Here is a 27,734-nt window from a genome sequence, read left to right on the forward strand (position 1 = left end):
CTGGAGTGCTGAGCACGGGGCAGGCAACAACTGCAATGGGAGAGCAGGTCTCAGCACAGAGATACACATTTTATTAAACCCAGTGATAGYGTCCAGAGTTTCTCCTGATCCATTCTTAAAACTCATTCCTACAGCAGCACATGCCTGCTTTGCCTTCCTAACCCACATGATAAAAGTGCACCCTCAGCTGAGCAGCAGTCTCTTCCCCCCGACCCTTGGTGTCTCTGGGGACAGTTGCTGCTCTGCCAGGGCCTCGCTCACCTCCTGCTCCCTGCACATCACGGCCCCTACAGCCACCTTAGCCCTGCTCACCGAATCCCCATCCCCACAGGCATCCGCATGCTCCCTCGCCTGCGTTCATTCCCGCCACAGCGGCAGGAGGAGAGCCCTCCCAAGGCTTTGGTGCCCCATGGGGCCACGGCCTGATGTTGATATCTGCCCCGGGGTGCCTGAAAGGGCAGCAACCAGACCCAGTGCAAAGTGCACAAGGACACTGGGAAGAGGAACATCTCCGTCCTGGCAGAGCCCTGGGTACCCACAGCAGGAGCTTTCTTATTCTTGGACTGAAACCAGCTGGGAATTTTAGAGCAATTTTGTTACTGCCAGGGACAACCTGACTGACTCACTTTATTCTTTAGGGAAAAAAAATACAGATATTTAAGCCTGACAGGAAAAAACACGCTAACTCTGCTTGGGAAAACCCAAAACTTTGGGAAATTGAAATGCCTGCAGCGGGAAGGGTCAGAGCCAGGTGCTGGACAGCGCACACGGGGACTTCCACCTGCTCCTGATCCCACGGATGCTGGGTTGCTGAGCAGGCTGCTGCAGCAAACGCCGTGCCTCAGTTTCCCTTAGTGGCGGGGAGCTGCTTGGAGCCTTGGAATGGCAGCTCGGGATGGACGTGCGTGTCCCGTGCCTGCTCCCCCATGTGCCCGCCATACAGGGCGCAGGAAGCAGAGCTCCTACTGCCRTGCCCGGCCTCGGGACACCGCGGGTGCCGGCAGGGAGGCTCCCGGCTCCCGCTGCACCAAACGCCGCCACTTTCTCCGCTGCGGCTTTCCCCCGAGCGAGCGCCGGTTCCTGCCCGGGTCCGTCCCTCCCTGCTTATCTGCCCTCATCTCACCGCAGCCCTCGCGCTATCTGCTGCCCGCCCTGCCGGGAGCCTCCCTTCCTCTGGGGGCTGCCTTCCCCGCGGCCTCCCCGGGAGGCCCAGGGCCGAGGCCGCTCGCGGGGTGCGTCCCGTCCCGTGGGRCGCTCACCGTCCTCGCAGTCGCGCCCGCGGAAGCCGGGCCGGCACTCGCAGCTGTAGTTGCCGATGGTCTCCACGCACTGGCCGCGCTGGCTGCAGGGCCGGGGCTGGCAGGAGGCTGCGGGCACACGGGGCCGTGAGGAGCCGGCCCGGCTCCCGGGCGCATCCCCGGCACCGCTGTGCCCCACAGCAGGTGCAGAACGGCCTCCAGCCCCATGGGAACCCCCCACAAGCCCCACGGCGCCCTCCCCACCGCCAGCCCGTCCCGCCACGGCCCCCCAGGCATCACCCTTGTAGCACAGCGCCCGTTTCCTCTTGCTGCAGGGCTCGTCGTTCCACTTCCCCGGCTCCCGCTGCCTCTTGATGTAGATCTCCACGCAGTCCTGGTTGGAGCGCTTGTTGTTGGGCTCCTTCTCGGCCCAGTTCTCGGCCTCCTTGGTCAGCGCCTTCCTGGTGCCCACCCAGGTCCAGGTGCCGTTGAGCTTGCGAATGCCGATCCAGTAGTACCGCGGGTGGAAGGGCAGCCACCCGTTGAGGTGCTCGATTTCCTTCTTGTTCTGGATGGCCACGAGGTCCGTGAAGTAGGCCTGGCAGTATTCCCTCGCCTGCTCCCACGTGTAGTCCTTCTGCTCCGTGTAGCTGTACGTCCAGGCTCCCGCCTGCAGCTGCGCCACGAGCCCTGCGGAAAGGACAGCGGTGCCACCCCGGCACTCATGTGGCCRAGTGGCCAGCAGAGCAGGGCACAGCAGTGCCTTTGCCTCCTAAGGTGCTTCAATTAGCTGCTAAGCTGCCCTAGAGAGGGTCTGAAGGGTTTTGTAAAGCTCAGTGTTGCAAAACAAAAGCTTGCAAAAGTGAAGTTTACGTGCTGGTCATGCCCCGCTGAGAGCGCAAGCCAGAGATTGACTGGCACCCACACCCACAAACGGCAGGGATACAGCTGAAGCTTCTAGTTACGAGATTTCTCACCACAACTTGATGCAATCACAAGGTTTTAGCCACAAAAAAAAAAAAAAAAAAAAAAAAAAGAAAAAGCTTCCTCCCTTCTTGTGATCAGGTATCTCCATAGCTGCAGGTTATGGAGAGTACTGAGAGTACAGCTCTCTCTGAGGAGAGCGTATCACCTCCATCACCTCCTCTCCTTAGGGAGGCAAAGGTCTGGGCATCGCAGATTAAACGCAAATCCAGGGCTTCCCAAGTCCTGCTGRGCTCATAAGCAATCAATAATGCAACAAAAATTTCCCTATTTGGGCTATTTTCCCCTCAGAGGAGATCAAACTACCCCTTTCATTATCCAATTTCCTTCTATTTTCCTCTTTTCCCCCAGGCTTATATTAGCTCTCCCTGTCCCACCTGGAGCTGGGAGCCTCACACCTGGGTGCTGTTTGCCTGGGTTTTGAGCCCTGTGCTCTTCCAGGCTGCCTCCCCATCCCTCCTCCCCACACAGTGCTTGGGAGCACCAGCATTTCCCTCCATCCTAAATACCAGTCTCCTCTTGATCCCACCTCTGTTCCCTGGATGTGTCACAAAATGTCACTTGAAAAYTGGCCCAGATTACTCAGGATCTAAGCCCTGTGTCTCTAGGGAAGGAGCAGCAGGTCTTGCCCTGCACAGTGCCCACGTGCGGGAGAAAAGCCAGTCTCGCGGGCGACCAACCCGGCTTTCCCCAGCATAACAGCAATTTCTTTTCCTCCTTTCTCTGTCTCCCGGGGACCCAGCGCTKCCCCGGACCCGAAGCACCAGCTTTAATCCAGTCCGACCCATACGGTGGTGGGTGATGCTGGCAATGCCTGAGCTGGGCTCTGCAGCACAAGAGCTGCCCGGGAGGCTGTCAGCACCCCAAAATAACCCCCCAAACAGCCACGGCCCCCTGCCACCTCGGCAGAGCCCGCGGCGGGCGCTTACCCCACGTGGCCGCYGCGATGCCCAGGTAGCAGATGCCTCGAGAGCCGAGAGCCCAGGTCCGTGCGGCGCGGCGCTGCCCCATGGCCGTGCCCTGCGTGCCAGGGAGAGAGGCGTGAGCGGCACCCCGTGCCCGGCCACCTCCGTGCCCAGCCGCCCCGCTTCTCCCGGGGGGGTTTCTGTCCCGCGTGTGCCGGGCACAGCCGTGGCACCCGCCGCGCTGGCCGTGCGCCGGGCGCCGCTGCGAGCGCTTCCTCCGAGCACAGCCTCCCCCCGCGCCGCTTCCCCTTCCCGGCCCAGCCCCGCGCCCGGGGCTGTCCTGCCCGCTGCCCTGGCACCGCTCCCATGGGCACCCATCCCGCTGGCACCTCCCGTGGGGCACCGACCCCGCTGCCGCCTCCCGGGGGTCTCCGTGTCCTCCAGGAGGTGGGCTCGGTGCTTGTCCCAGGATGGAGCTCCTGGAGGCGGCTCCTCCTCAACGCGAGCCTCTTGCTCTGCCTCTGAATTTTCATATTTTACCGTTTGCAAAGAACTAGTTGCACAATGTGTTTTCCTGTCTCCTGAGCCTTTATTTGAAGGGTCTAATCGCAGGACAGAACTTCCCCCCAGTTGTTAATAGTCTTTATGGACTTCCACCAACGCTCTAGGAACGTTCCCCCATTGTGTCCATCTCCTCTGGGATCATTGCAGAATCTTCATAAATCTTCTTTTTACCCTATTCTTCTTTTAAACTGAATTTCCTTGGCAGGGTTTTCTGCCGGGATTATTCTGCTCACTTCCAGCTAAAGTGGCAGCGCAAACTCCTCAGGTCACGTGTATTTCCCGGTTCCAGAGAAATTAACGGTGCTCCAGCGGGAGCAACACGAGACAAAAGGAGGAACCCTTCCCACAAGATCTGTAATCTCCTGCAGTGAGTTTATACTTGGCCAATATAAATCAAATTCAGTTCCTGTCTCTGGCAGTCTCCCTTGCGATGGGTTTTAGTGCAATTGCCCCTCTGCGTGGCAGTGCGTGCCCAGCAGGGCAGAAGCACTCGTGCCAAGCAGAGGGCAGCCCTGGATGAGAGGGAAGCAGGCAGCTCCCCATGGAAAAGCTGCCCTGGGGCCGAGCGGGGGCCCCCGGGCCGGCTGGGAGCTGCGGTCGCGCTGCAAGGTGTGCCGGCCCTGTGTGCCCACGGGGCACAGGAGGAGAAAAATAAGCTGTGCCCCTGGCAGTTTCACTTCTGCTGCGAGGAGAGGAGAGGTTTTTTACCAGCTGTAATTTCTGGTGTTGTTTTCAAAGTGCAAACGAGGTGCCCGAGTCCCAGAGCTGCTGTTGCACGGGGCCAAGTGCCAGGGCTTAGCGAGGGAAAAGGGACCATCAGCATTGTCCCGCTGGGCTCAGCTCTGCTGCTCGGCAAGAATCGGAAGCACTCACTGCTGCTGGGAAGCAGCAGCCCCTGGATCCCCGGRCTCGTGCCCGTGGGGCTGACCCTCTGCTCCGGGCACTCCAAGGCGGGTGGGAAAGGGCTTGGTGCAGCAGAAGGCAGAGGCACCAGCTGCACCAGCTCTGCAGCCCTGCCTGCCCGGGGAGCAGGTTAGGTACTTGGGAAGGGAGCTGGGTGCCCAGGGAGCGGGTTAGGTGCCCAGGGAGCAGGTTAGGTACTCAGGGATGGGGTTAGATACACGCAGAACAGCTAAGTTGCCCAGGGAGCAGGTCARGTGCCCAGGGAGCAGGTTAGGTACTCGGGGGGCAGGTTAGGTGCCCAGGGTCCTCCCTCACCCCCAGTCTCCCCAGTCTGCTGCCCAGGGAAGGCTCCAGCTGGCCGTGGGGCACGTKCCCCCCGCTGCAGGGCCGCCCGGCCTCGCTCGCCCTGCTTTGGGCAGCGGCCGGTCCCACGGCGGCGCGGCGCATTCCCCCTTGTGCAACGCGCCCCTGCAAACCGCACAGGAACCCAGTCACCCTGACACCGCCTCGCTGGGCCGGCTGCAGCCGGCGATAGCCCGGGCGCCCTTCCTGGGCCGCCCGTCGGAGAGACAAGGGGTCCGATCCCCGGCTCCCGCCGCGGGTGCTGCCTGGCGCGGAGCCGCTGCCGCCCGCACCGCGTGTGCCCCCGGCGCCACGTGCCTGCCACGGAGGAGCCTGTGCCAAACAGGATGCGGGCGCGTGGGCAGCGCCGGGGCTGTCGCGCTGCTGGGTGGCACGGGGTAAACAAGGGGCTCTGCCCTGCGGGGAACCCCAGGCCGCGGTGCCCGTGCCCGTCCCCACGAGCCCCCTGTCCCTCCCATCGCGCCGTGTCCCTGCGCCGCGCTCCCTGTGGCTCTCCGTGTCCCCGCGTGGGGCTGGGGCTCCACGCCAGCCGGGTGTGGGGCATCACAGCAGCCTGCCCAGGGCGGGCAGGTGAGGAGCATCGTCAGCACGGGGAGTCTCGTCTCCATCCAGAGCTGGCCCTCATGGAGCAAACAACGTCCTCTTCTCCAGCCAGGAAATCCTGAGGCAGCCCCTCTGGCGCTCGCTAAGGGCCGTTGTGTTTCCCCCGATGCTGCGAGTATCCGGGAGGAGGTTCTTCACCTCTTGGCAGTCCAGGGCTGAGCTTTCCTCTTCTCGTTGGGCCTGGCAAACACGCTGCCTTGTGCTTTCTGACCCCTCTTTCTGAGCAAGCAGCAGTTTTGCGTCTCGGGCTCTTGGCCATCTTTCTGCTGCAAGTAGCACCATGGCCTACGACTTACCAGCCTTTATTTAAATTGCTGATTTGCTTTCCTGCAGGGAGGATGTGGTTTTACTTTGCCTCACACTTTCCTAGCAGATCTATAGGTGAGGCTGATGCAGGAGACATTGGAGACGGTCTTCTGCCCGAGGCACCTTCGCAGGCTTGTGGAGGCACTTCTGGGCACGCTGGGGGATCCAGGGATGCGGAGGCATCTCTTACTGGGACATTCCAGGGTCCTGCTGCGTGACCGCCTGGTTTGGACAGGAGCCTCGTGAAGTACAACCAGGGTGGCTGCGCTCGTAACACGTGGGGACACGTGGCTGTGGGGAGGTTTTGGGGCTGTCGGACTGTGCCCTACTGCTGCCAGCACCTATGGGGCTTCGCTGCTTGGCTCGTTGCCTTGCCTCTGCTCCGAAAGCGACCGCGTCGCCCTGCCTGGCCGAGGAGGGGCCTGACAGGGATGGGAGATGTGGAGATTGGGCCCCCATGGGTGCCAGATCCTGCTGTGCCGAGTCCTGCTGGTCCGTGGGGCTCCTCACACCTGGGCTCCACCTGGGTGCCAGGCCAGACTCGAGCGTTTCACACTGTCTCCCCACTGACGTGCATCTCTTTGAACTGCTGAAATTGCCTCTTTTTCACAGTTTTGATTTTTGGGGCAATCCCTACAAGAAAAAAAAAAAAGAAAAGAAAAACCTAAAATAAAAAGAGAGGACCATATTCCTAACATTTTGTTGCCACTTTGAAATTGCTTCCTCCTCTTCCATATTCTACCATTGGTTTAGGAGCCAGATGGCTACAAACACCAGTTTAACTGTGTTTTGGCAATGGACGGAGAGACACCAGCTTTTTGATTGCTGAGCAGAAAAAACAAAAAGGCTTTCTTGCACCATTCTCCACATTTTCTCTAGGAGATACTAAGAAAAGMGTGAATGCTTTCCTAGCTTTTTATTTCTGATTTTTTGCAAAAGGAAAATCGCTGTTTTGCAGAGAAGCCCTTGAGATGCCCTTACCAGTTCCAAAAGGCTGGGSTGTCCCTGGCTTTGCTGCGGTCGGGCTGTCCTAGCGCGAGGTCCACGCTGTCGCAGMGCCGTGTCCTTGGGCCGATGTCCCCCGCGTGGCCGCCGCAGGCTCTCGGCAGCCCCGGGTGGACGTCACGCTGCGGGCACGCGAAACCTTCCTGCCACACGGGAGCCAGGAGCGCGCCGGCGCTCCGGGGACATCCTCCCATGGGGACAAGGGGTCCCGTGCAGGGATGCCCGCTCCGCGTGGGGGACCGCGGGCGCCGCGGGGGGCCGCGGGATGGCGGCCGGCACCGCGTTGCTCTCCACGATGAGGCGGATGAGGTCGGCGCCGGGGAAGTCCATGATGACGACGCCCCAGCGCGCGGGCCGCCCCGCGCGGCGCTGCAGGTGCGCGTGGCAGCGGGGGTTCACGAAGCGCGCCACGGCCGCGGGGCACGTGAAGAGGCCGTTGCCCGAGCAGAAGGTGAGGTGCAGCGTGCCGGGCTGCCCGCCGGCCGCCGCCTCCAGGTGCTCTCGCACCTGCGCCCACTTCCGCGCCAGCGAGAGCACGTTCCAGGCGTCGCCGACGCTCAGCCGCTGGTAGGGGATGCCCAGCACGTGGTGCCGCAGCTCCTCCAGCACCACGATCTTGCCCCTCACCTGGCCCAGCGTGGGCACCTCCTCGCGGCACCACACGCGCCCCTCGCCCTCCTCGGCCAGGTGGCGGCGGAGGCGGGCGGCGAAGCCGGCGCGCGCCGGCAGCGGCGCCTCCTCCTTGATGCGCAYGAGCACGGCCTCGGCGGGGTGCGCGCGCAGGAAGCGCAGCGTGCGCCGCAGCACTCCCGCCAGGCTGGCGCGCTGGAAGGCGCACAGGTGGTAGACGAGGAGCTGGCCCCGCTCCAGCTTGCAGCGCACGTCCAGGAAGCGCACGCCGGCCGCCAGCTGCGCCTCCAGCCCCCAGCTCTGGCAGCGCAGGCGCCGGCTGCCGAACAGGCTCAGGGAGTCGTGGGTGCCGGGCACGGAGAGGCGGGAGAGCGGCAGGGCGTCAGGCAGTGCCGACATCCAGTCGGGGCGGCAGGCGGCGGGACGGGGCGAGCAGTCGAAGGCGGCGGCGACCGCCTCCTCCATGGCACAGCTGCGGTGCGGGAACAGCCCCGTGGGCATCACCCCCTCCAATGTCCCCGCTTCGCAGCCCTCCCTGCCCCTGTCCTCCCCGGGCACCCACCGAGTCCCGCGCGCTTCCCACCTGGATGTGGCTGGCTCCAGTGCTGGGCGGGAAGCGGGGCCCGCGGCGGGCGCGGGCTGCGCACTGGTGGCCTCGGCAGGATGCTGGCCATTAACTGGGGCCCGTCATGGGGCCCGTCACACCCCCGTGTGGGGCACGCGCCCCAGAGAGTCACCCACCGGCYGCGCAAAGGAATGTGCTTGGCTCGTGAGCCGGCCTGGAGATCGCCTGCCGGAGGGAGGCAGCCGTGGGGCACCCCACCTCCCTCCCCAGGAATCAGGGCAAACTGGATCCAGTGCCCGGCTCCGCGGGGCTCCTTTGCCGATGCTGCAGACCCAGGGCCGGGAGCCCAGTGCCAGGGMAGGGATGAGCGGGGATGTTGGCACATGGGACTGCCCCGAGTAGCTTGAGCCCCATGGGACACCAGTGCTCGCAGGGTGCCACGCTCCTCGGTGGCTGCTCGATGCCAGAGTCACGGCGAGGCTCTGTGCTTGGGAGGGCACGGGCGCCTCGCGTGGCCCGGACGCTGTGGTTAGAGCCCCGAGGCCATGGCCAAGGTCAGAGCCCATGCGCCTGACTCACATCCTGCGCAGGGGCAGCCACCGCAGTCCCTCCTCTGCCCTCGTCCACCCATTCAGCGTCCCAATGGGGCTTAGGCCCCTCCAAACTCCTCATCCTGGGGGGCTGAGCAGAGGAGCAAGGTGGAGGGAAAGGACAAGGCATCTGCCTGGGTGTCCGTGTGCCCTTGCAGCATTGCATGGCTGAGGAGCTCAGGGGAAGCTCTGGAGCTGCCCTGCTCCAACCCCCTGCACCAGCAGGGCCACCTAGAGCAGTATATCCAGCACCATGACTAGTCAAATTTGAGCATCTCCAAGGATGGACACACCCCTACCTCTCTGGGAAACCCTCTCCTGCATTGGCTGTATTTACAGTGGTTTTTTTCTTATGTTTAAGTAGAATTTCCTGCATTTCAGCTTGTATCCGCACATCTGTGTGTCACTGGATATGCCTGAGCAGCCTCATGTGGGAAGTGCTCCCACCTCTCTCTCTAGGGCACGGCCCTTCCCTGGGCTCCCGCCAGGACATTCCTGTCCCCCTTGCAGCGGGGTCCCTGCTGGGGCCTCCCCAGCACCGAGCAGAGCGCCGGGATCCCTGTCCCTGCTGGCACGGCAGCCGGGGACAGCCCCGCGGCYGCAGATCCAGTCAGGGCAGCGCCGGCGCTTCCAGCTTCCCGTTCCGCGCGTCACCCACGCGCCGCCGCCCGGCAGGACAGGACGGAGCGGGAGCCRCGGGGCCGGGCGAGCATGGCGGCGGGCGGCGGGGCGCCCCGCGGCTCCTGCTTCGTGCTGGGCGCCACGGGCGAGACGGGCCGGGCGCTGCTGCGGGAGCTGCTGGCCCGGCGCCTCTTCGCCCGCGTCACGGCCATCGGGCGCCGCAAAGTGGACCTCGGCGCGGAGAGCGCGGCCGCCCTGGTGCCGTGGGGAGCGGGGGCGCCTGCGGGTGGTGTGGGAGCTGGGGGGGCTCTGGGAGTGTGGGGGGCACGGGGGGAGTGTGGGATCAGGGGTGCTGGAGGGTGCAGGGACTTTGCAGGGGGGTGATACAGGGGGGTTCTGGGGGTAACGTGGGATCAGGCAGATCCTGGAGGACATGGGGGCTGTACGGGATCAGGATGCAGGACTGGTGGTGAGGAGGGTCCAGAGTTGGGGTGGGGGGGCATCCTGGGGGACAGAGGGTGGTTCCTGGAGGTTCCTGGGGTGATGCAGGATCAGGGGTGCAGCCCTGGGGGTGAAATGTTATTGGGGAGGAGCTGCTTGGAGAGCACGAGGGCAGCGTGGGATCAGGGTGGGATCAGGAGGGGTGGAATCAGAGGGGGATCTGGAGGTGTGGGGTCCTGGGTGCCCACGCACTGGGACAGAGCAGGGCAAGGCCAGACCCTCCCAGCCCTGCAGCACCCAAAGGTGCCGAGGGGCACCTGGAGCCCCGGGCACACGTGCCAGCCGGCGTTGTTCCCGCAGGAGGAGGTGGTGGTGGACTTTGAGCGGCTGGACGAACACGCCGCCGCCTTCCAGGGCTACGATGTCGGCTTCTGCTGCCTGGGCACCACGCGGGCCAAGGCTGGCGCGGTGAGTGGGCGCTGCACGGGGAGCTCGCTGCTGTGCCCCCAGCCGTGTGGGGTGCCACTCGAGGAGACGATTCACCCGCTGGGGTGTGGGGTTTGCCACCCCAGGGAAGCACCTATGGGGCGGTGCATTCAGCTCTGAGAGGCGGTGCTGGATGTAGCACCAGGGTGGGCACCCCCGGCTGCACTGATCCCGTTCTCCCGCCCTGCCCACAGGCCGGCTTCATCCGCGTGGACCGGGACTACGTGGCGCAGGCGGCAGAGCTGGCACGGGCCGGGGGCTGCAAACACTTCGTGCTGCAGTCCTCCCAGGGCGCCAACGAGCACAGCAGCTTCCTCTACCTCCGGGTGAAGGTGAGGCGGGAACTCACAGGAGTCTGGCCGTGCCAGGCGCTTGGGAATGAAGCAAGAGCTGAGGCTGCAAAAGGGTCAAACGGCTCTGGAGTCCTCCAGGACTTGGGAAGCAAAACACTAGGAATGAGGCTGGCAGCACCTGCCTTATCCTGAGGACCAAAGCATCCTTCTGTCTCTTGGAGCCTCCAGAAAGCTCTAGGTGCAAGAGACCCTCTAGGGTCTCCAGCCCAAACCCTGCTGCTGCATCCCCAGGACAGCCTCTGCATTTAGCTTTCCTGTGCCCTGTTGGGATCCCTCCAGCAATCCTGCCCTCCAGTTTAGTAAGTGGCCTCTTGGCCAGAGGTGTCAGACCAGCCAGGACCATCTGCAGCTCTTCCTTTGCTCACCTCCCCGAGGCTCCTCTTCCCTGCGTGAGGGGCCTGTGTTACCTGGGGCTTGAGCAACCCTTGTCCATGACTTGCTCTACATTTCTGCTCTCCTCCCCCTTGTTTACTCTGTGCATTTTCTCGTCCAACCCCCTCTCCCAGGTTTACTTGGGCGTGTTTTGCAAGCAGGATTGCATGCACTTTGTAAGTACATAGCAATTATCTGCTAGTGATTAGGCACAGGAGGCTGCAGCGCTTAAGGCACTAGGAGGTTAAGCACTGAGGCTCTTACAGGTCCTCACGAGACACCCAATAAGTCTCTGGCAGGCAGGTGACAGTCACCTGGGGAAGGGTGAGCCACCGCTGCTCCTTGGCTACCGACCTTACTGAGATGCTCCCCTTATTCTCTTTTCTCGTTTTATGCCAGTGCTATCTCCTAGGTTACCATCACCAACTCCACAATTCCCCTTAGGTCTTTATTTTTRCCTTTTCCACCTTACGGATCCACGAGCTAAAGCCATGGAGCTCAGCTGCAGCAAAGCTGAGTCCGAGCCCTGCGGCTGATGTGTGCACATTGCTGCAAGCCACCCGGGGCTCCCCAGGGCTTGGATGTGGTTCCAGCCACTTGCCTCGCACAGTGACCGCTCTCCCCGCAGCTCCTGGGGCAGCAGGCATGGGGCTCGTGGTCACCCTTGTCTTGTTTCATCCTGCCTCACCGCTCGGACAGGGAGAAGTGGAGAACCTGGTCCAGGCTGTTGGTTTTGATCGCTGTACCATTCTCCGGCCGGCGTGAGTAGCGCTGCAAGAGGGAGGGCGCAGGACTCGGGTGGAGGGGGGCGAGGGCAGGGGAGATGGACAAAGGGCCGGGATACAGAAGGCAGTGTCTGGGGAGGCAGAGGAGAAGGCAGCCACGTGCAAGCACTGCTCCCGGCTCAGTGCTCCCCTTGCCCGCTGCTGCGGGGAGCAGCTTCTCCAGGCCCTTCCCAAAGGTGAGGCCACATGCGCCACACTGCGACAGATCCCAAGGGGAAGAAGAGTTTGTGGGACAGAAGTCCTACCTTAGCTCTGCACAGAGCTTGACCTTCTGCAGAGGGACCTCCTGCCTGCCCCGTCTCCCCCACAGCACCCCAGGCTCAGCCTGCTCCCGCTCCAGGACCCTGCAGCAGCCCCTTCTGGGGCCCCACACGGTTTCAGCGAGCAAAGCCGGGCTTYCCAGCGCAGCTGGAGGTCTGGGCTGCGAGCTGCTCTTGGGGCCGCCCTACCAGCCTGACTTGCCCTACCTCCCGGCTCCGCAGGGTGCTGCTGTGCGCACGCCAGGAATCCCGGCCGGCAGAGTGGGTTGCCCAGCAGTTCTTCGGCCTCGTGGCACGCGTGTTCCCCACCGCTTACTCGGTTCCCGTGAAGACCGTGGCGAGGGCCATGGTGGCCTGCGTGCTGAAGCCGGGCAAGGGCAAGGTGGAGGTGCTGGAGAACAAGGCCATCCATCAGCTGGGAAAGGAAGAGCCACAACAGGGCGCAGAGTGAAAGGGAAGGGCAGGAGAGCATGACTCACCTTCCAGGCGCTCTTCTGGGCCACGGATGGATGCAGGCACGGGTCTTACATGGCTATTGCGATGGTAGAGAGGTGTTTCTTTGCATGGCAGGTAATTCTCTTGAGTGATCTAGAAATGCAGGTGCTGGCTGGTGGGTGAGGAAAATTTGTGTTTGTGTTAAGTGCTTCCTGGAGCTGGYGTGCGAATTTAGGTAAAAACTGGATGTAATCAGAGCAATTTCTTCAATTTGGTGGACAAATAAAATCCTGTGACTGGTCTCTCTGTGTCAATTTTGTATTGAATTGTTTGTTGCCCGCACACCGCTGATGCCTTTGGATCTGTTCACAGACTGTCCGCTGTGTCACTTGGTCGCCTGACAAGGACACATAGCTGGGGTTTGTGTCCATACCGTGGAATGATGCAGGATAACAGAGAGCAGCACCTTGCAATGCCCRTGGAAGCACCACTACAGCTTGGTTGATGGAGCTCTTGGAAACAGGTACCTGTGGAACGTGCCTTGGGCCCTGGTGGCAGTAGGTCCCTGCAGACACACAGCGTATTTGAGCTCACTCTTCTGCTCCAGCAACACTGCTGATGGCATCAGAGCTGTTTCTTCAGRAGCTGTTATTTCCCCGTAGTATAAACCCCGCATGAACAGTGGTGCTGCCTTGAAATCCTCTGTCACTGCAGGTTAAGCTGGGCTTCCCTTACAGCCTCAGTGGAGCAGAGCTCAGCTCTGTTACCAGGGACACTCACCCTGAGACGAGCCATGCACATGGCTCCAGGCAGGGCCATTCTCACCCACCTTGCTCGTCACTAAAGGCCCTGTTCACTCTCTTGAGGAAAGACAAAGCTGATGAGGAAGCTCTTGTGATGTGTTCAGGTCCCCTAGAGCCACACAGGTCTGGTGATGCTGGGCTTCTTGCTGGCAGGATTCTCTGGGGGATACCAGGCGTTGAACTCCATGGCGTTTGGCACGGTCAGCATTGACATTAGGAGTAGCTAGTGAAGCATCCCCTTGGTGGCACGGGCTGGGCCGTGGGGTGGAGCAGCGTCGCGCACAGCGGGAGCGGAGAGCAGCGCTGCGGCCCGGCCCCGGCCCCGCGCGCGGCCCCGGCCGTTCTCAGGCCTTTGCGCCTCACGGGTCATGGAACTTGGCGGCCGCACAGCGGAGCCGCGGCCGGGCCGGGCCACTTACGTGACTCCCCAATTCCCAGCTGGCCCGAGTCCCAGCGCGCCGGCTCGTTCTGCTTTCCAGGGTTTTCTCCTCTTTGACCTCGCCTGTGTCTCCAGTGTCAGTGACTTGGAAGCGGCGAGCCCGGGTCCCTGGTCTCCTCGGATCCTACGCAGGCGCTTTAAGCACCCAGGCTGGTACCTCCAGATCTGCAGCTCAGTGCAAGGAGGGCTCCGTGGTGGGATAACTACATTTGGGGAGCAAAGGGAGCAAAGCCACGTCCCAGAGCGACTCCCAGGCTGTACACAGGGCTTAGCCCGCAGAAGAGCCAACGAYGGGACACTGAGCAATAACCCTGATGGGGCTGTCCTAGCGGGAACAAAAGTAGCACCTGGGAAAAATATTTAAATTACAAAAGAGTAATGAGAGGAAGGGTAGTCAAATGAAGCAGCTGAGGGGTATTCAAGCTTGTGTGCAACAGGAAGGCTGTTTAAACATGCAGTATTAGATTACATAGGCGTAAATGCACGTCTGAACAAAAGGTAATGAATAGGAGAGTGGAAAGAAACACTTGAAATGACAAGTTTTTAAAAGAAGTGGGAATTGTATACAGACAAGGGAACAAAAAGAGAACGCACGCTCTGGAAAGCCACACGTACACGGCAGGCCACAAAAGATTTGAGGAAAGCATCCCGAAGGCATAAAAAATTAATCATGACTACGTGAGAGGCAGAAAGCTTTCCAGAGAGCCACACGGGACGGGGCATGATCAGATTATGCGAGTGTGAAAGAGCCATTGCAGAAAAGCTAAATGAATCATTTGTACCAGCCTTTGCTGTCAAGGAGCTCACACTAGCATCGTTCCTTAGAGAGCACGTGTTTGCAGGGCTGTCGCAAAGCAGCAGGAGAAGAGATTTTAACTACATTTTTAGAGCATATAGGGGGGAAAAAAAAGGAAAAAAATGAAAACACAACTGCCAGCACCAGAAGGAACTCCTGGATAAACTAGCAAATATTCACTCAGGCAAGTGTTGCACAGATCCTCCTACCAAATGCTATTATTATTCAGATTGTTATTAATAAGATGCTCATTTTTAAAAAGTTCCAGTGGGAACCAGGAAACAGCAAATCAGTAARCCCGAGGTCTATTAAAGGCAGCTCGTTAGACCAACTAAGAAAGGCTTGAAATAACAGAGTGAGGGATAAACATGGTATAATGGGAGATTCACGTGGCTTTGGAGGGGAAGCCACCAGCCTCCAACCTATATTGCTCCTTGAGGAAACGGCTGCTGTGTACATAAGACAGTCTGGTCCGCAGAGTGCACTTGGATTTCCAAAAAGCCCTCCCAAAAGGGCTCTTAAAGAAGTTAAGCTGTCGTGGGAAGAAAAGAAAGGTCTTCACATTGGAAATATTTTCTTAGCACTCCAAAGCCTTCAAACATACAAAACAAACATTTATTACTGGACAGATGTCTGTGGAAAATGCGAGCTATTTCTAGACAACTCTTGTTTCTGTTCAGTGGTGCAAGACTGCTTTTTATTTCATGTTTCAAATATCCCTTTTCTGAAAGACACAATTACGCTTCTCTATATAATAAGAGCACAGAGATTGRAAGGACTAGAACTGAACCAGAAACTAGCTAAAGGCAAATGCAGACATGGTGCCACTATGGATGACATACCCTGGATGGCACCCAGCACAATGCAAGGGTCACCTTTGGATGGACACCACTGCCAAGACAGGTTGGGGAAAGCCACAAGGGTGACAGACAGTCCAGGCCAGCCAGAGCCATCCCCAGCCCATTTTACTCACGTTAGATGTGGCTCACGATTCCCTGGTGATGGCTACCAAAGAGGATCCTGGTGACCATGGCTCCAGGATGAAGGATTTGGGAAGCCAGGGTGCAATCTGGGTGCTGGGAAGGGACAAGTTGCATCCACGTTTTCCCATTCTTGGTATTTTCGCAGCTGTGGGAGCCTGGTCAAGGCAGACACTGCCCAGACCTGCGGGACACATCCTGCTTGGGCGCTGTGCACCATRGAGCAGATCTTCCATTGCTCTTCAGGGACTAGTGCTCTTCAGGGACCACCAAACCCTTGTCCAGCGTTGGCACTTCAGGACATGGAGATGTTGCTGTCTGCTTTTATAAACACAGTGAAATTAAGGCACACAGCCCAGTGTGGCTACCTTGCACAAAACTCACAGAAATCTGTACATAACCAAGTGACATCTGCCAGCCTGTAGTACAGGTTCCTCATGAGCTTGTTATTGAGCTCGGTGATGTCTTATTTTGAACCTTTATTTCCTGTGTTGCAACACAACCCAGTTTGCTTGATTATTAAAACTGCCAGTCTAGAGTTATGCAAGAGTCTATAGGGCATTTAATCATAGCCAAAGCACAAGTCCAGGGCATTTCCCATCAGGTCTGAATGGTGAAGCAGAAGAGAGGAAGACTGTCAGCTTTTGGGGCTCAGACTGACGGAACGCTCCTAATTCTCCCATAAAATCATCCAGGACAGAGCTCCAGGTGTCCTTAAGCAGGAAGGGGCCTGCAGAGCTGGCAATGTGCCCCAGCACAAGATTCAGGCCTACAGTGCTGTGGGGAGGCTCTCCCCATTCCAAGGTACTTGGCGTTGGGTGCCGGCGGCAAACAGGAACATGCCAGGTTGCTCAGTGTCTGCTGGACAGCTTTCCTACAGCCCGCCCGGTCCCACAGAACCGTGCTCCCCTGGGATTTCTGACACTGACTTCATTATTGAAGATTAATGAGGAAAAAACATCACTATCTTCTCCATGGCTCTTCAGCAAGGCACAAGGCCACTGGGGTTTCCCATGCGGCTCTCACGGCTGCTGCCTTTCCCATCCAGGGAGCTGTGAGAACAGGCAGCACCTCCCATTTGCTCCACACTACCACCGGGCCGGCCGTGTCCCCTTCCACATGGGACCCTCTTCAGATGGATGCAGAGGGCTGCTTCCACACTCTAGAAGATTTCTGCTCCTCAGTTACTGCAGTCACACTGAAATCAGCTGCTTGTGGCCCATCAGCAGCCCTGGACATGGTGAGGGGTGTCCCAGGGAGCCCCACAGCGAACAACCAGAGCAGGCCTGGAGCTGGAGCGAGGTCCATGGTCCATCCAGGAGCCAGAYAGGCACACCTGCAGCACAGCTCAAGAAAGAGGCAAGGCCTCAAACCTGAGCTTAAATGGAGCCCCCCAGGCCTGCAGGGTCCCAGGTGGGGCTGGTTGGGGTAATTAATGTCTGCTAGTGCCTTTGGGTCCATGCAACCAGGCTGGGTGTAAGGTCTTTCATTGCCAGTTCTGCTTCAGCAATGTCAGAAAATGCAGCAGGTCCTGCTGTGCCATGGAGCAGATCCACAGAGCAAGGCGGTTGGTGCAGAGAGCCAGCAGCCTCAGAGGCTTTGCTTTGTGCTAGCCCTTGYGGGTGCAGCAATAAGCCATGTCCCAGATGGGCCTGCTCCCCTCAGAAACCTTCACCTCTCCTGGGGCCAAGCAGCCCCAAGAGCCGTGGTAGGTCAGTGGCTGCCTAGGTTTGCACAAGCAGCTCAAGGCTCGCATTAGAGGTGTTAGTGTTCATGGCACTCTCTTCAGGGGGGATTACCTGTGAACTAGTGGCATAAAGAAAGCGTGTGACTTCTGGAGGATGGGGTCCTAACATAACATGGGAGCTTCTGGCCCCCATCCCGTTGCTCTCCCCAGCTGGAGGCAGTGATAGGGTCAACCCCAAGAGATGCCATTCCCTGGTCCTTCTCTGCCAACTCAATCCAGCATGTACTAATAATGTGTCATTAGGGACCAGCAGAGACCTCACCCTGTAATACCACTTGCCAGGACACCTGGGTCTCCTTGTGCTCAGCACTGCTGCTCTCCCCGCTGCAGAGGACAGGCTGTCACAGCAGGCTGGGAGCCAGGAAGAAAGTGTCCAGAATAACTCACTTTACCCTCCCTAATTCAATCACAGTGCTAGGAACTACTGGGCTTCAGCTGTTGGCTTTAGAGCTGGTTGGTGGCTGGTGACCCGGCGTCAGCGATGAGTCCCACCAYGGCAGGGCAGCCTGCGCCTGGCACTCCCTGGGGCTAGAGACGATCCCTGGCTCGTTTGGAGTCAAGGACACGACTGACTCGAGCCTGGAAGCCTGACACGAGCTCATCATTTCAAGCACCATGGCTTGCTGGGCACAGTCCTGCTCCTGGCTGCGAGCAGCATCGCTCCTGCGCCTCCCCGCTGCCCTTTCCTGCCCGGGCAAGGCGCCGGGTACCAGGGCTGCCCTCAGGTGCGCTCAGCTAATGCACAGCCCTGGGCAGGGGCTGAAGCAGGAGCACAGCCTGCTGCCAGCCCAGCCTGGGCACGCCGATGGACTTGCCCTGGCGCTCGCCTGGTCAAAGCCYATCCATGTGCTATGAGGATGCCTCCGTGTGGCTTTGGAATATTAAGTTTTGCACCTCCCCACAGTTCCCCTTAAAATATCCCAGAATAAGTTTTATGCAGATCCCCGATGCTCCTTCCCTGCTCACGTGGAGGTGATCCCTGGTCCGGGAGTTTCAGGGAGTGAGTTTTGCACTGGGGACGATGGGCTAACATGAGATGTGCAAGGGGCTGTGACCTGGTGGGCATCACCACAAGAGATGGCTAAGGATGGGACCCCCCAGTTCTAAAATCAAAGCAACAACCTTCTCCTAAGCACTTGGATTTTGAAGAAAGTGACATMTTTTTCTGTCACAATCCCCCAGGAATAGACATTTCTACCTGAGCCTCCTAAGTGCTGCTTTGGAGCCTGGTGTGTCAGAGGGGGGCAAGTGCCTGGGCTCCCTGGTGCTTCCCAAGCTGTGGCTCGGCCGCTGCATTTCGAGTGCCTGATCTCACCCCAGGAATTAAAAACAAGCGTTTTCCCCCCGKGTGTGTTTGAGGAGGACAAAACAAAAGCCAGAAGCCGCCTTCTCTGGGGCCAGCTGCTGTGGGCCGGCACTGCTCCCGGCGCTGGCCGCGCTCCAGCTCCCAGCCGCTATATATGCGGGAGAAGCGGGAGCGGGGCTGGCGGCAGAGCTGGAGACGCCTGTGTCCGACAGCTCCCGTGCTTTTCCTTGGAGCCGGAGGAGTCACCGCGTGCCAAGATGTGCAAGGGCTTAGCTGCGCTGCCCCACACGTGCCTGGAGAGGTGAGCGCGGGCGCCGCGGGGCTTGGGGGCCGTGGTCAGGGCAGGGGGGATTCGCAGGGCGGCAAGTCCAACGCCAGCACCCAGGGAGGCTGCAGGTCCTGAGGTCGGTGCTCTCCTGTSCCTCTTGCTGAGGGTCACTCCGTGCTGGTGAGGTGGCCGGGGGGCTTTGGTGGCAGGAGGGCTGCAAGGGCTGCTCGGGGTTGCAAGGGCAGGTGGGCAGCTCAGCATTCAGGACCCACCATCTCTGGCATCCTTATCCTTGGGGAGGCAGTGGGAAACACGCAGGCCTGTTGGTACGGGGACACCTGGGACGTCCCCAGCGATGTCCCAGGCTGGAGGCCTCGCAGCTGCCCTGCTGATCACAGCATTAGAAAGATGGAGTCTTTATGGGTTCTGTGGTTGTTGCTGTTTTTAAGGTAAAAGTGCTGGTTTTCTTTGATTTAAATGTGCTGCTGGCTAATCCTATTCCATGGATTGGTTCATGGATTCATGGATTGGAAGCTCTATGGTGAACCACATAGCCACTGCTGTTTATACCCGCCTTGATCTCAAATTTTTGATCCATTGCTGTAGCCTCCTTGCATATCTCTTTCTCACAGCAAAGAGTCCTAGATGCTTAGCTCTTTCTCGAGCACAAGCTCTTCTAGGTCTCATCTTTGTGGCCCATTTCTGAACATTTTCCTACTCTCTTATGGACTTCTGAGCTGAAGGCTTTACACCAGCGTTCTTCAAGATGTGGGTGAACCAGATTTGTTTGAGGATATAATGTTCCTCCTTGCTTTCCTCATCCTCTTTGCTTGTTCCTCATCTTTCTTCCTGCTTTCTCACACAGGATTTGGTTTTTTTTTTCAGTGCTATTGCAATGATGTTTTCAAGGCCTCTCTTGTGTACCCATGTTCTCGCTCTTGAAAAGTACCTTAGCTTAGGACATCATTTTATATAGTCCTATGGGAGATTTCCCAAGCCATCAGTCACATCAGTCCTTGAGAAATTATCATGGATAATATAGCCCCTGCTGCCTGCCCATGAGCCCCTTACCCCATGCCTATGAGACATTAAATAAGAGGGTTCAGGTYCACATTCCCATAGGAATGCTACTCATGCAGGAAAACACATCTTTTCTGCCTACCCTTTCCTTTTTAACTGCCTTTTCCTTGCTGTTTCCCACCTCGTCACCCATGAGACACCCCAATCTCCTGCAGCATTGTGGCTCTTGCTTAAGCAAGGATCTTGTCCAAGCTCCTCCGGCAACCCAAGGGCTGGTATCTCCCGCGTCTCTCCACGGCACATGCTCGGTGGCCTCTTCAGTGAGGGCCCATAGGTTTCTGAGGAATCTCCTCCCGCTGCCAAARCTATGTTGACTCTTCTCCAATATACCATATTTGTGCATGTGTCCTCCAAGGCTGTGTATTACAGTTGCAACCCGTTTGTCCGTATGGGCATCAGCCTTACAGCTTTATAGCTCCCCGAGTCTGCCCTGCAACCTCTATCCATGAGCGTCTTTGCATTCGGCACCTCCCCGAGCTCGGATACGGCAGCAGTGGTCAGAGAGGCTCTACCTGTCAGCGCCTCCATCCTCCAGGCCTCGGGTCTGCCTGGAGACCCCTGCACGTTGGGGTGACTTTTGGCCACTCTTTTGGCTACTCTTTTTATTTATTTATTTATTTTTCTCCAGGGGGAATATCCCCCAAGAATTTTCTGTAGGAAAGCAAACCAGAAGTACATAAAAAAGGCATATATATTTTTTTTAAACTACAGCTTTAACTTCTTTGAGCTCCCTTTTTTGTTTTGTTGTTAAGCTCGCTCTCCTCCCAGCCCTCCCCTGGCAGCCTTCCTGCTCTTGATGTGTTTGAAAGGGTCCATATTTTCTTTTAATGCCTTTTGGAAATTGTTTCTCAGACTTTTTCTTGGCTTGTTTGCTTATGTTTTTACACTTAACCTTCCACAGTTTATGGTCCTTTCCATTTTTTTCTCACTCGGACATAGTTTCGGGGTTGTTTTTTGAAGGAGATCTTTTTATTTATAGCTGCCTTTCCTGAAGCCTTGTCTGGAAGCTGCTAATGCATCTCCTTGAGGGCTCCGGGATGGTGTCCTTAAGGAGTTCTTGCCTCCTGCTAGCCCTGAGCCCTCACCACTGCCCCTTTGCTTCTCATTTAACAAGCCCCTGTGCAGCATCCTTTTTCACTGGGGCACCAAGGCCAAGGATTTTGGGGAGATGATGGATGTCTGGGATGCAGGTGACCCCATGGGATTCCCTGCCATAGGGCTCTCCACATCTTCAGAGGGATGGGGACCTATGGGGCACRGTGGCATCCCACACTGGAGATCTCCTGGGAAGAGGGAGCATGGGGACCTCATCACCGTCCACCAAAGAGCCCGGTCTCTCCAGGCCAGATGCAAGTTTTCTTGGAAGCGCAAGCAACGGAAATTGTCCCTGAAACCACTGACATTTACTGAGGAAAACAAGCAGCAGAGGCTGCCCTTTCCCTCCTGGAAAGCCAGAAGCAGAGGGGATGCCCTCAGAGACACTGGGATTTCCTGCGAAAGCTGCGGGGCCGGGGAAGGCACTAGCCAGGATCCGGCCCCAGGTCCCTGGATTCCCCGGCAGAGCCAGCAAGGGGGGAACCAAAACACAGAGGCAGTTTTATGGGAGGGGAGGAGAAAAAGGAATGGAAACAGAATAGCAGACATAGCAAGGCATGCAAGAACAAGCAGCTGCCAGCCAAAAAGCCAGGAGCCCTGCGGGTGCTGTTCTGCAAAAGCTGTTAACCGCGTGCAGGAACCTGCTRGAGGCTTCTCCAGCCTCCTCTCCTCCCCAGGGGACTGCAAGGAGGTCTTGCCCTGGGGGCAGGAGGGGCTCAGGGACAGCGGGGTCAGTGTCCTCCCTGCTTGACCAGCTCTTTTCATCTCCTGCGCAGGGCCAAGGAGATCAAGACCAAGTTAGGGACACTGCTCCAGAAGCCTGACTCGGCCATTGACCTCATCATCCCCTACGCGGAGAAGCCGGAGAAGCCGCCCAAAGCCCACAAGTGAGTACCCCCGCGTGACGTGGCTGCAGCTGGCCGGGGCAGGCACGGCAGTGCCTTGTGGAAGGTGGCTCGTGGCACGTTCCTCACGCCTGCGCGCGGGGCGCGCGCTCAGAGCTGCGTCACGGCCKCATGAGCGATGCCAGGCAATACAGGCTGCCAGAAACCAGATTTCTYGGGAAAACTCAATTTACATTTGATGAGATTTCACGTTCATTCGATAAAAGCTAGTCCAGAGGCGCAAGGCACTTAGATGTCTCTGAGTCACTTGCCTGGGGTCAGYGTGACGTTGCCACCGTCAGCTTTGTTCAGCCTCCTCGTGCAGAGGCAGGGTGGTGGCTTCAGGTCAGCCACGTGTCTCTGACCTCAGACACACAGCTCCCTGCACACACTGCTTTCTTCAGAGCGACTCCGTGAAGATGACATGTCCTTGCCTTGTGTTTTCATCACGATCCTCTGCTGTCCAGTGTGAGGCTGGCTTAAGAGAAGAGCAAAGCAGAGGAACAGTTGGTTTGTAGGATTAAACAATTAGACAAATAAATAAACCAGCAAACCAAATAAGCAAACTTCAGCTTAAATCTAAAAGCAGAATTCCTTCCTAGACGTAGGATGGTAGCTGAGGATTTTTCCAGCCTAGCAGCAAGCGTGGCATCTAGGCTGTCCAGATCTACCAGCACGCCAAGACATGACACAGCCCCACAAATGCAGATGGGGTCTCCTGAGGGGGCATCTGTTCCCGGCGGGAGTTKCTCCCATTCCTTCAAGTGCCCCTAGGCAGAAAGGGGTTAGGATATTCTCAAGATAACCGGTGCTACACCTATCTCCTGGTGCGGGGTGCCACCGAACCTCTCCCATGGCCCTGGAGAACACGCGGCTCCTTTGGATGCTCTTCCAGGCAGCCGTTGGACTCAGCTGGGCTACGCTTTAGGGCATCTCCTTCTCCTTGTCATTCCACAGGTTCTGGGGGTAGGAGATTTCTGTGCCAGGAGGCCAGCTGGTGCTACAGACATAAGATAAGATCATGCAGGTGAGGTTCTCTCTCAGGTGCTCTTGGGTGAGTTTCTCCAGGCAGTGCTAGTCTAAAATGATAACTCTCCAAAATAAGATTGCTAACGTAAACCAAAAGCCTGGGCTTTCAGGTAAACATGGGTGCGGGTAAACACAGAACATATGTTCAAGTAAACATAGAAAGTGGCTGCAGGATCCCCACCCAGCAAGAGCTGCCCRAGGCGGGGCATGGGGAGAGTGACCGCAGGACAGCGCATCTGGCTCCGTCACTGCCGTGGCCAAGATGTCTCTGTGAAGGAGACACATTTGTCTCCATTATTTGTCCCCGCTGAAACCAGCGGACATGCTCCCTGCCTGCTAGCCATAGGAGTTGTTTTCTCCAGAATTTTATTGTTGCTCAGCCCAGCTATCATCCATCAGCAAGCATCTCAGGCTCGGTTAATATGATCCCCAGGACATTCAGCTATGTAGTTTCCAGGAAAGCTGGATTCTTGGATTGTATCAAGCCACTGTGGTGAAGTGCTTTTCCTCAAGCTCACCTGGAGCCGGTGCCTGGGGAAGAGGAAGAGCGGGCCAAGCAGAATGGATAATCACCACGAATATGGAACATGCTCCCTGTTTTCTGACCTGGMAATGGAGGCTCCTGGCTCAGGTGCTGTGAGGAAGATGGAGAAGAGCTGCTCTTCTGCTGCTCTAAGTAGGAGGCACCAYTCATGGTTTCCAGCCTCTGAAGGCCATGCCTGGCTTGGKCAGGACAACGTTCTCTGACAGAAAACTCTGGTGCACAGCGCCTAGAAAGCGCTCGCGGGGAGGATGGAAGCAGTGTCCTGTCCTGCGTGGGATGTGGGAATGAGGCCACCAGGCCATGGGAGTGGAGCGGAGCTGACCCCAGCCGTGGCCCTGAGGAGACACAGCCAAAACCCTCCTGTCCTCCTTCCCGCTGAGCCGGGAGCCCGTGTCCTGATGGGGACAGGCTGCTCGGGCCACTCGGGAGACTGCTGAGGGGTCAGAGATGGGAGGTGCTCATCCCGTCACTGTGACACCGGCCGTGATGGGAGGCTTGGGGACACTCCCCTGATACAAAATGCCAGTGAAAACCAAGGATCGAGTGAGGGCAGCACAGCGAGTCCCACTGCAACCTAGGAGAGGGTGCCCAGAGGCGTCCTGCCCTCCAGATGTGCACAGATGTGGGGCAGGAGCGTGGTGTGTGGCCGTGCCTCTGCCGCTAATGACAGAGGAGGTCCTTTTGAGAGTGATTCTTGTCTCTGCTCACAATCCCTCCTCAACGTCCTGTGGGAATTTGCAGGCATTACCTCCTAGACCTCACCTATCTATCAAGAGAATAAATAGAATCGACCAATTTTTCCTCTCCTCCCCTCAGGCCGTCRCCGGAGGAGGCTTTGCAGTGGCGCGACTCCCTCGAGAAGCTCCTGCAAAACACCTGTAAGTTCATGTCCTGCCCGGCGGCTCCTCCGCCTCGGTGGGCCATTTCTCCCCCTTCCAAGACTAGTTTCAGGGACAGCAGGACCCCAGGGGTGTTGGGGCTGCAGGTGCTGGYGGAGGGATGAGCTGGCCCGGGGAAAGCCCTTCCACACCAACCCTCGGGGACAGGGACACAGGCACCCCACACCTGGGCYGGCGTCCGTGTCCAGCTGGGCCGGCTCCCTGCCCATGTCCACGCTCCCTGCAGACGGGCTCGCCAGCTTCAGCAGCTTCCTGCGCTCCGAGTTCAGCGAGGAGAACATCGAGTTCTGGGTGGCCTGTGARGACTACAAGAGAACTAAGTCTCCTGTGAAGATGGCGGAGAAAGCCAAGAAGATCTACGAGGAGTTCATCCAGACCGAGGCCCCCAAGGAGGTCAGTGCTCCCGGCCTRGGTTCCCCCAATGTGCCTGACTGCAGTCATGGATTTGTCCCCCCAAATAAGCCAGGCAGGTTCACTGGCTCCCTGTAACCCCAACCTGGTTGTTGGTGGGAGAAGGGCTGGGCAGATGCCCATCTCCTCCRCTCTGGACAGGCAGAGTAACCATCACACGTGCACTCCGGTCACAGGTGAACATCGACCACTTCACCAAAGCCGTGACCATGAAGAACCTGGTGGAGCCGTCAGCCAGCAGCTTTGACATGGCCCAGAAGAGGATCTTTGCCCTCATGGAAAAGGACTCCCTGCCCAGATTCGTGCGCTCGGAGATTTATCAGGAGCTGGTCAAGTAGCAACAGGGCCAGGCTAGGCGAGGCCCCCCAAAAGGCCAMCCCACCGCTTCCCTCCTACCCCATCCTCTGCTCCTCACTGCTTTGCTTTCCTGTGCCACCCCTTAGAGCATCCAGGAGCGCTGCTGAACACCCCTCCCAGGGCTTTGGACTCCCCCATAGAGATCCCTCCCTTGTAGCCTCTGTCCTTTCTCATCAAAGGAGATGAATTAGCAGAACCACCTGGTGAACATCCCCCAGCTTTAGGTGGTGGCTCTGGAAGCAGCTGRGCAGCCCGCAGTGGCTCAGCCCCATCTGAGCGGTGCTGGGGGGTCCTGAGGCTGAGATTTCCCCCGGGCAATATCCCTGCCTGCTCCTCCATCTGCTTCCCCCCAGCACAAGCGGCTCACGATGCTTCTTGCCCTCTTTCTGCCAGGTTTGCCCGTGCTGCTGGTTTGGCTCCAGCAGCTTTTCTGGGATGCCAGAGCCATGTCCAGGCACAGATCCAAACAGGGCCATGGATGAGATGGGGGAGTGAAACTGTGCTGGGGGGAAGAGGGTGGGAAGGCTGCTGACTGGAAGCATCCCAATCCAGTTCCAAACAGAAAAAGGAAAAAAAAAAGAAAAGAGTTGAAATATGAAAAACAACCGCCCGTCTGCTGGAAGAGATGGCAAACTCTGCTGGGCTGGTGGAGCTGCTCCTCTCTGCAAGCTCCTCCAGGCTGCCCAGGACTCAGACTAGCTAAGGGCATTTATTTAGCTAAGAGCAAGACCAGTCCTTGGAGAATGCTCAGATCCAGCCCGCTCTGCCCACTGAAGGTGCCACCTCTGCCTGCGGGCTGGAAGAGAGCGCGGGGTCTCCTTGCAGTCCCAGCTGGCGAGTGCTCCAATGGGAGCGCCGAGAATCCCTGTGCTCTGAGCACGGAGTCGCTGGGATGAGCTGCCGGACCATGTGTGTGTGCCCCGGTGCAGCCAGCAGGCAAACATATATCCAAGATATATGTGCCTGTGCTTGCAGGAGGCAGCTGAGGCCAGCAAGCCACCCGCAGGCTGCAGTCTGCAAGCTACAAATCATGAGCCCCGGCCCAAGAGGCAACAGCATAAATAGCGGCTTTGCCAACTTCTTCAAGACTCAAAAAATCCCATCAAAACCCCAGCATCCCCAAATATTTACATGCTGTCGCCACGGGGATGAATAAAAATACATCCCCGGCTGCAGGAAGCGCTTTCCAGCAGGGCTGGGGAGGCAGGAGGGAAGACGAAGGTGACTCCGTCCAGTGCCCGCTGTGAAGGGCTTCATTTCCCCTCTGAACGGACTGGGAAAGCGGGCGGCTGAGCGGGCGCTCGCTGGGCATCTCCGGTGGTGAGCATAGGCTCTTACACCGGCAAGAAAGCGCCGCTGCAGCCTGCAAACGGCCCGGGCTGCTGTGCGATGGGCAGGAGCTGGGCTGGGTGTAATGCGGGTCCCCCCGTGCCCCAAGGCCACCTGCCCGTGGCCTGTGTCGCCGCCCCCGCGTCTCCACGCAGCGCTGCCACCAAAGCCTGGCTTCAGCGTCTTCGCGCTCCCCCTGCTCGCAGAAATGCAAAACCCAAGCAGCTTCCTTGCAGACCACTCCTCTATGTCCCTTTTACTTAGCAGTGCAGTATACATTTCAGTTACTCTCATCCGTGTCACCATTAATGCCAGTGCCAGTCCTGTAGAGAGCCAGTACCGAGCCAAAGAAGTCCTTCACGGAAGGGCGAACTGCTGTGTGAGGGTGTCACGAGGTGCAAGGGCGCCGCGCAGGGCGGAGAGGAAGCGTCTGGCTACGTAGGTGTCCAAAAGGGAGAGGGGGAGAGGTGGGAGAGCTGCCRAGGCGGGCGCTGGGCACGAGGGCTGGCGGGTGGGACGAGCGCGCGGCTCCGCRGGAGCTTGTCCAGGTTTGGAGCTCATCCGGGTTTGGAGCAGCGCCCGGCGCGGTTGGGATCCCTCCAGGCCCTGCTGCGGCTCGTGCGCGGCCGCAGAGGCRCGCGGGCAGCGTGGGTGCCCGGCCCTGCCGCGGGGCTCTCCGAGGGCGCTGCGGGGCGAGTCAATACCGACGATCACAGGCAGGGCAGTTGTGTGTTTTTCCACTCTTGCTGTTATCAAGTTAGRCACATTTATGAGCACCGTATGCATACTGATACGTATCTATACCATATAGAGGTACATGAGCACACACACATACATACCCACTCCTACTGTCAGCACCTTGATGTCCACAGAATCGTTGGTCCAAGTGCAGAGCAGGGGATGGGGCTTCAGCTCCGCTGCAGAGACAAGCCTGTATGGATTTGGCACGTGCCCCTCGGCCTCCCCTGCACGAACATGAGCGTGCTCCTCCCCACAGGCCCCTGCAAACCACCTGGGCGCCCCTGGCCCGTGCTCTGCAGAGCCGCGGGTGCAGACCATGGGGCTGTGCCCCGCTGCCGTGGGGCAAGGCAACCCCACGCTGCAGCACGGCTGCTGCCCGGGGCCACGGGGMCACCCCCTTGCCACGCGGGCTTTACTTGCTCGGTGATACCCGCTAATTCAGTGACTCCCATCTCCCCTCTGGGAGCAAGTCCAAGCACTCGCCCAGACCCTGCCCCGCACCTTGGCCACGCACTGACGCCTCCTGCCTGGAGGATGCCGACTGCTGTGGCCAAGGACCGGGCCACAGTCACCTCGGGATCCGGCACCCTACGCACCTGGGCCATTAGATTTGAGTC

The 27,734-nt window shown here is 58.6% G+C and overlaps 3 protein-coding genes across 3 annotated transcripts; 2 read left to right on the top strand and 1 right to left on the bottom strand.

Moving 5' to 3' along the window:
* Positions 1-6,988: 6,988 nt before the first annotated feature.
* Positions 6,989-8,002, bottom strand: LOC112951143 (1-phosphatidylinositol phosphodiesterase-like). Its single transcript, XM_026043770.1, has one exon. It carries the CDS (start codon positions 8,000-8,002, stop codon positions 6,989-6,991), a length of 1,014 nt encoding a protein of 337 aa, XP_025899555.1.
* A 1,365-nt stretch (positions 8,003-9,367) lies between these two features.
* Positions 9,368-12,586, top strand: HTATIP2 (HIV-1 Tat interactive protein 2). The gene is made up of 5 exons (XM_026043884.1): positions 9,368-9,535; positions 10,079-10,186; positions 10,399-10,536; positions 11,629-11,690; positions 12,197-12,586. Exons 1-5 carry the CDS (start codon positions 9,368-9,370, stop codon positions 12,423-12,425), a joined length of 705 nt encoding a protein of 234 aa, XP_025899669.1. The 3' UTR covers positions 12,426-12,586.
* Positions 12,587-18,672: 6,086 nt separating this feature from the next.
* Positions 18,673-26,516, top strand: RGS5 (regulator of G protein signaling 5). Its single transcript, XM_026043749.1, has 5 exons — positions 18,673-18,781; positions 21,700-21,810; positions 24,197-24,258; positions 24,506-24,672; positions 24,867-26,516. Exons 1-5 carry the CDS (start codon positions 18,738-18,740, stop codon positions 25,026-25,028), a joined length of 546 nt encoding a protein of 181 aa, XP_025899534.1. The 5' UTR covers positions 18,673-18,737; the 3' UTR covers positions 25,029-26,516.
* The last annotated feature ends 1,218 nt before the right edge of the window (positions 26,517-27,734 follow it).

This window comes from Nothoprocta perdicaria, unplaced genomic scaffold (genome assembly GCF_003342845.1).
Source record: "Nothoprocta perdicaria isolate Ctin4 unplaced genomic scaffold, notPer1 scaffold_34, whole genome shotgun sequence".
NCBI lineage: Eukaryota > Metazoa > Chordata > Aves > Tinamiformes > Tinamidae > Nothoprocta > Nothoprocta perdicaria.

Bases quoted from the DNA above. Each gene is read 5' to 3' on its own strand.
- HTATIP2 (XM_026043884.1), top strand. From the start codon at position 9,368: ATGGCGGCGGGCGGCGGGGCGCCCCGCGGCTCCTGCTTCGTGCTGGGC. The intron at 9,536-10,078 runs GTGCCGTGGGGA...TTGTTCCCGCAG, and splicing joins CGGAGAGCGCGGCCGCCCTG to GAGGAGGTGGTGGTGGACTT. The intron at 10,537-11,628 runs GTGAGGCGGGAA...CCGCTCGGACAG, and splicing joins TCCTCTACCTCCGGGTGAAG to GGAGAAGTGGAGAACCTGGT.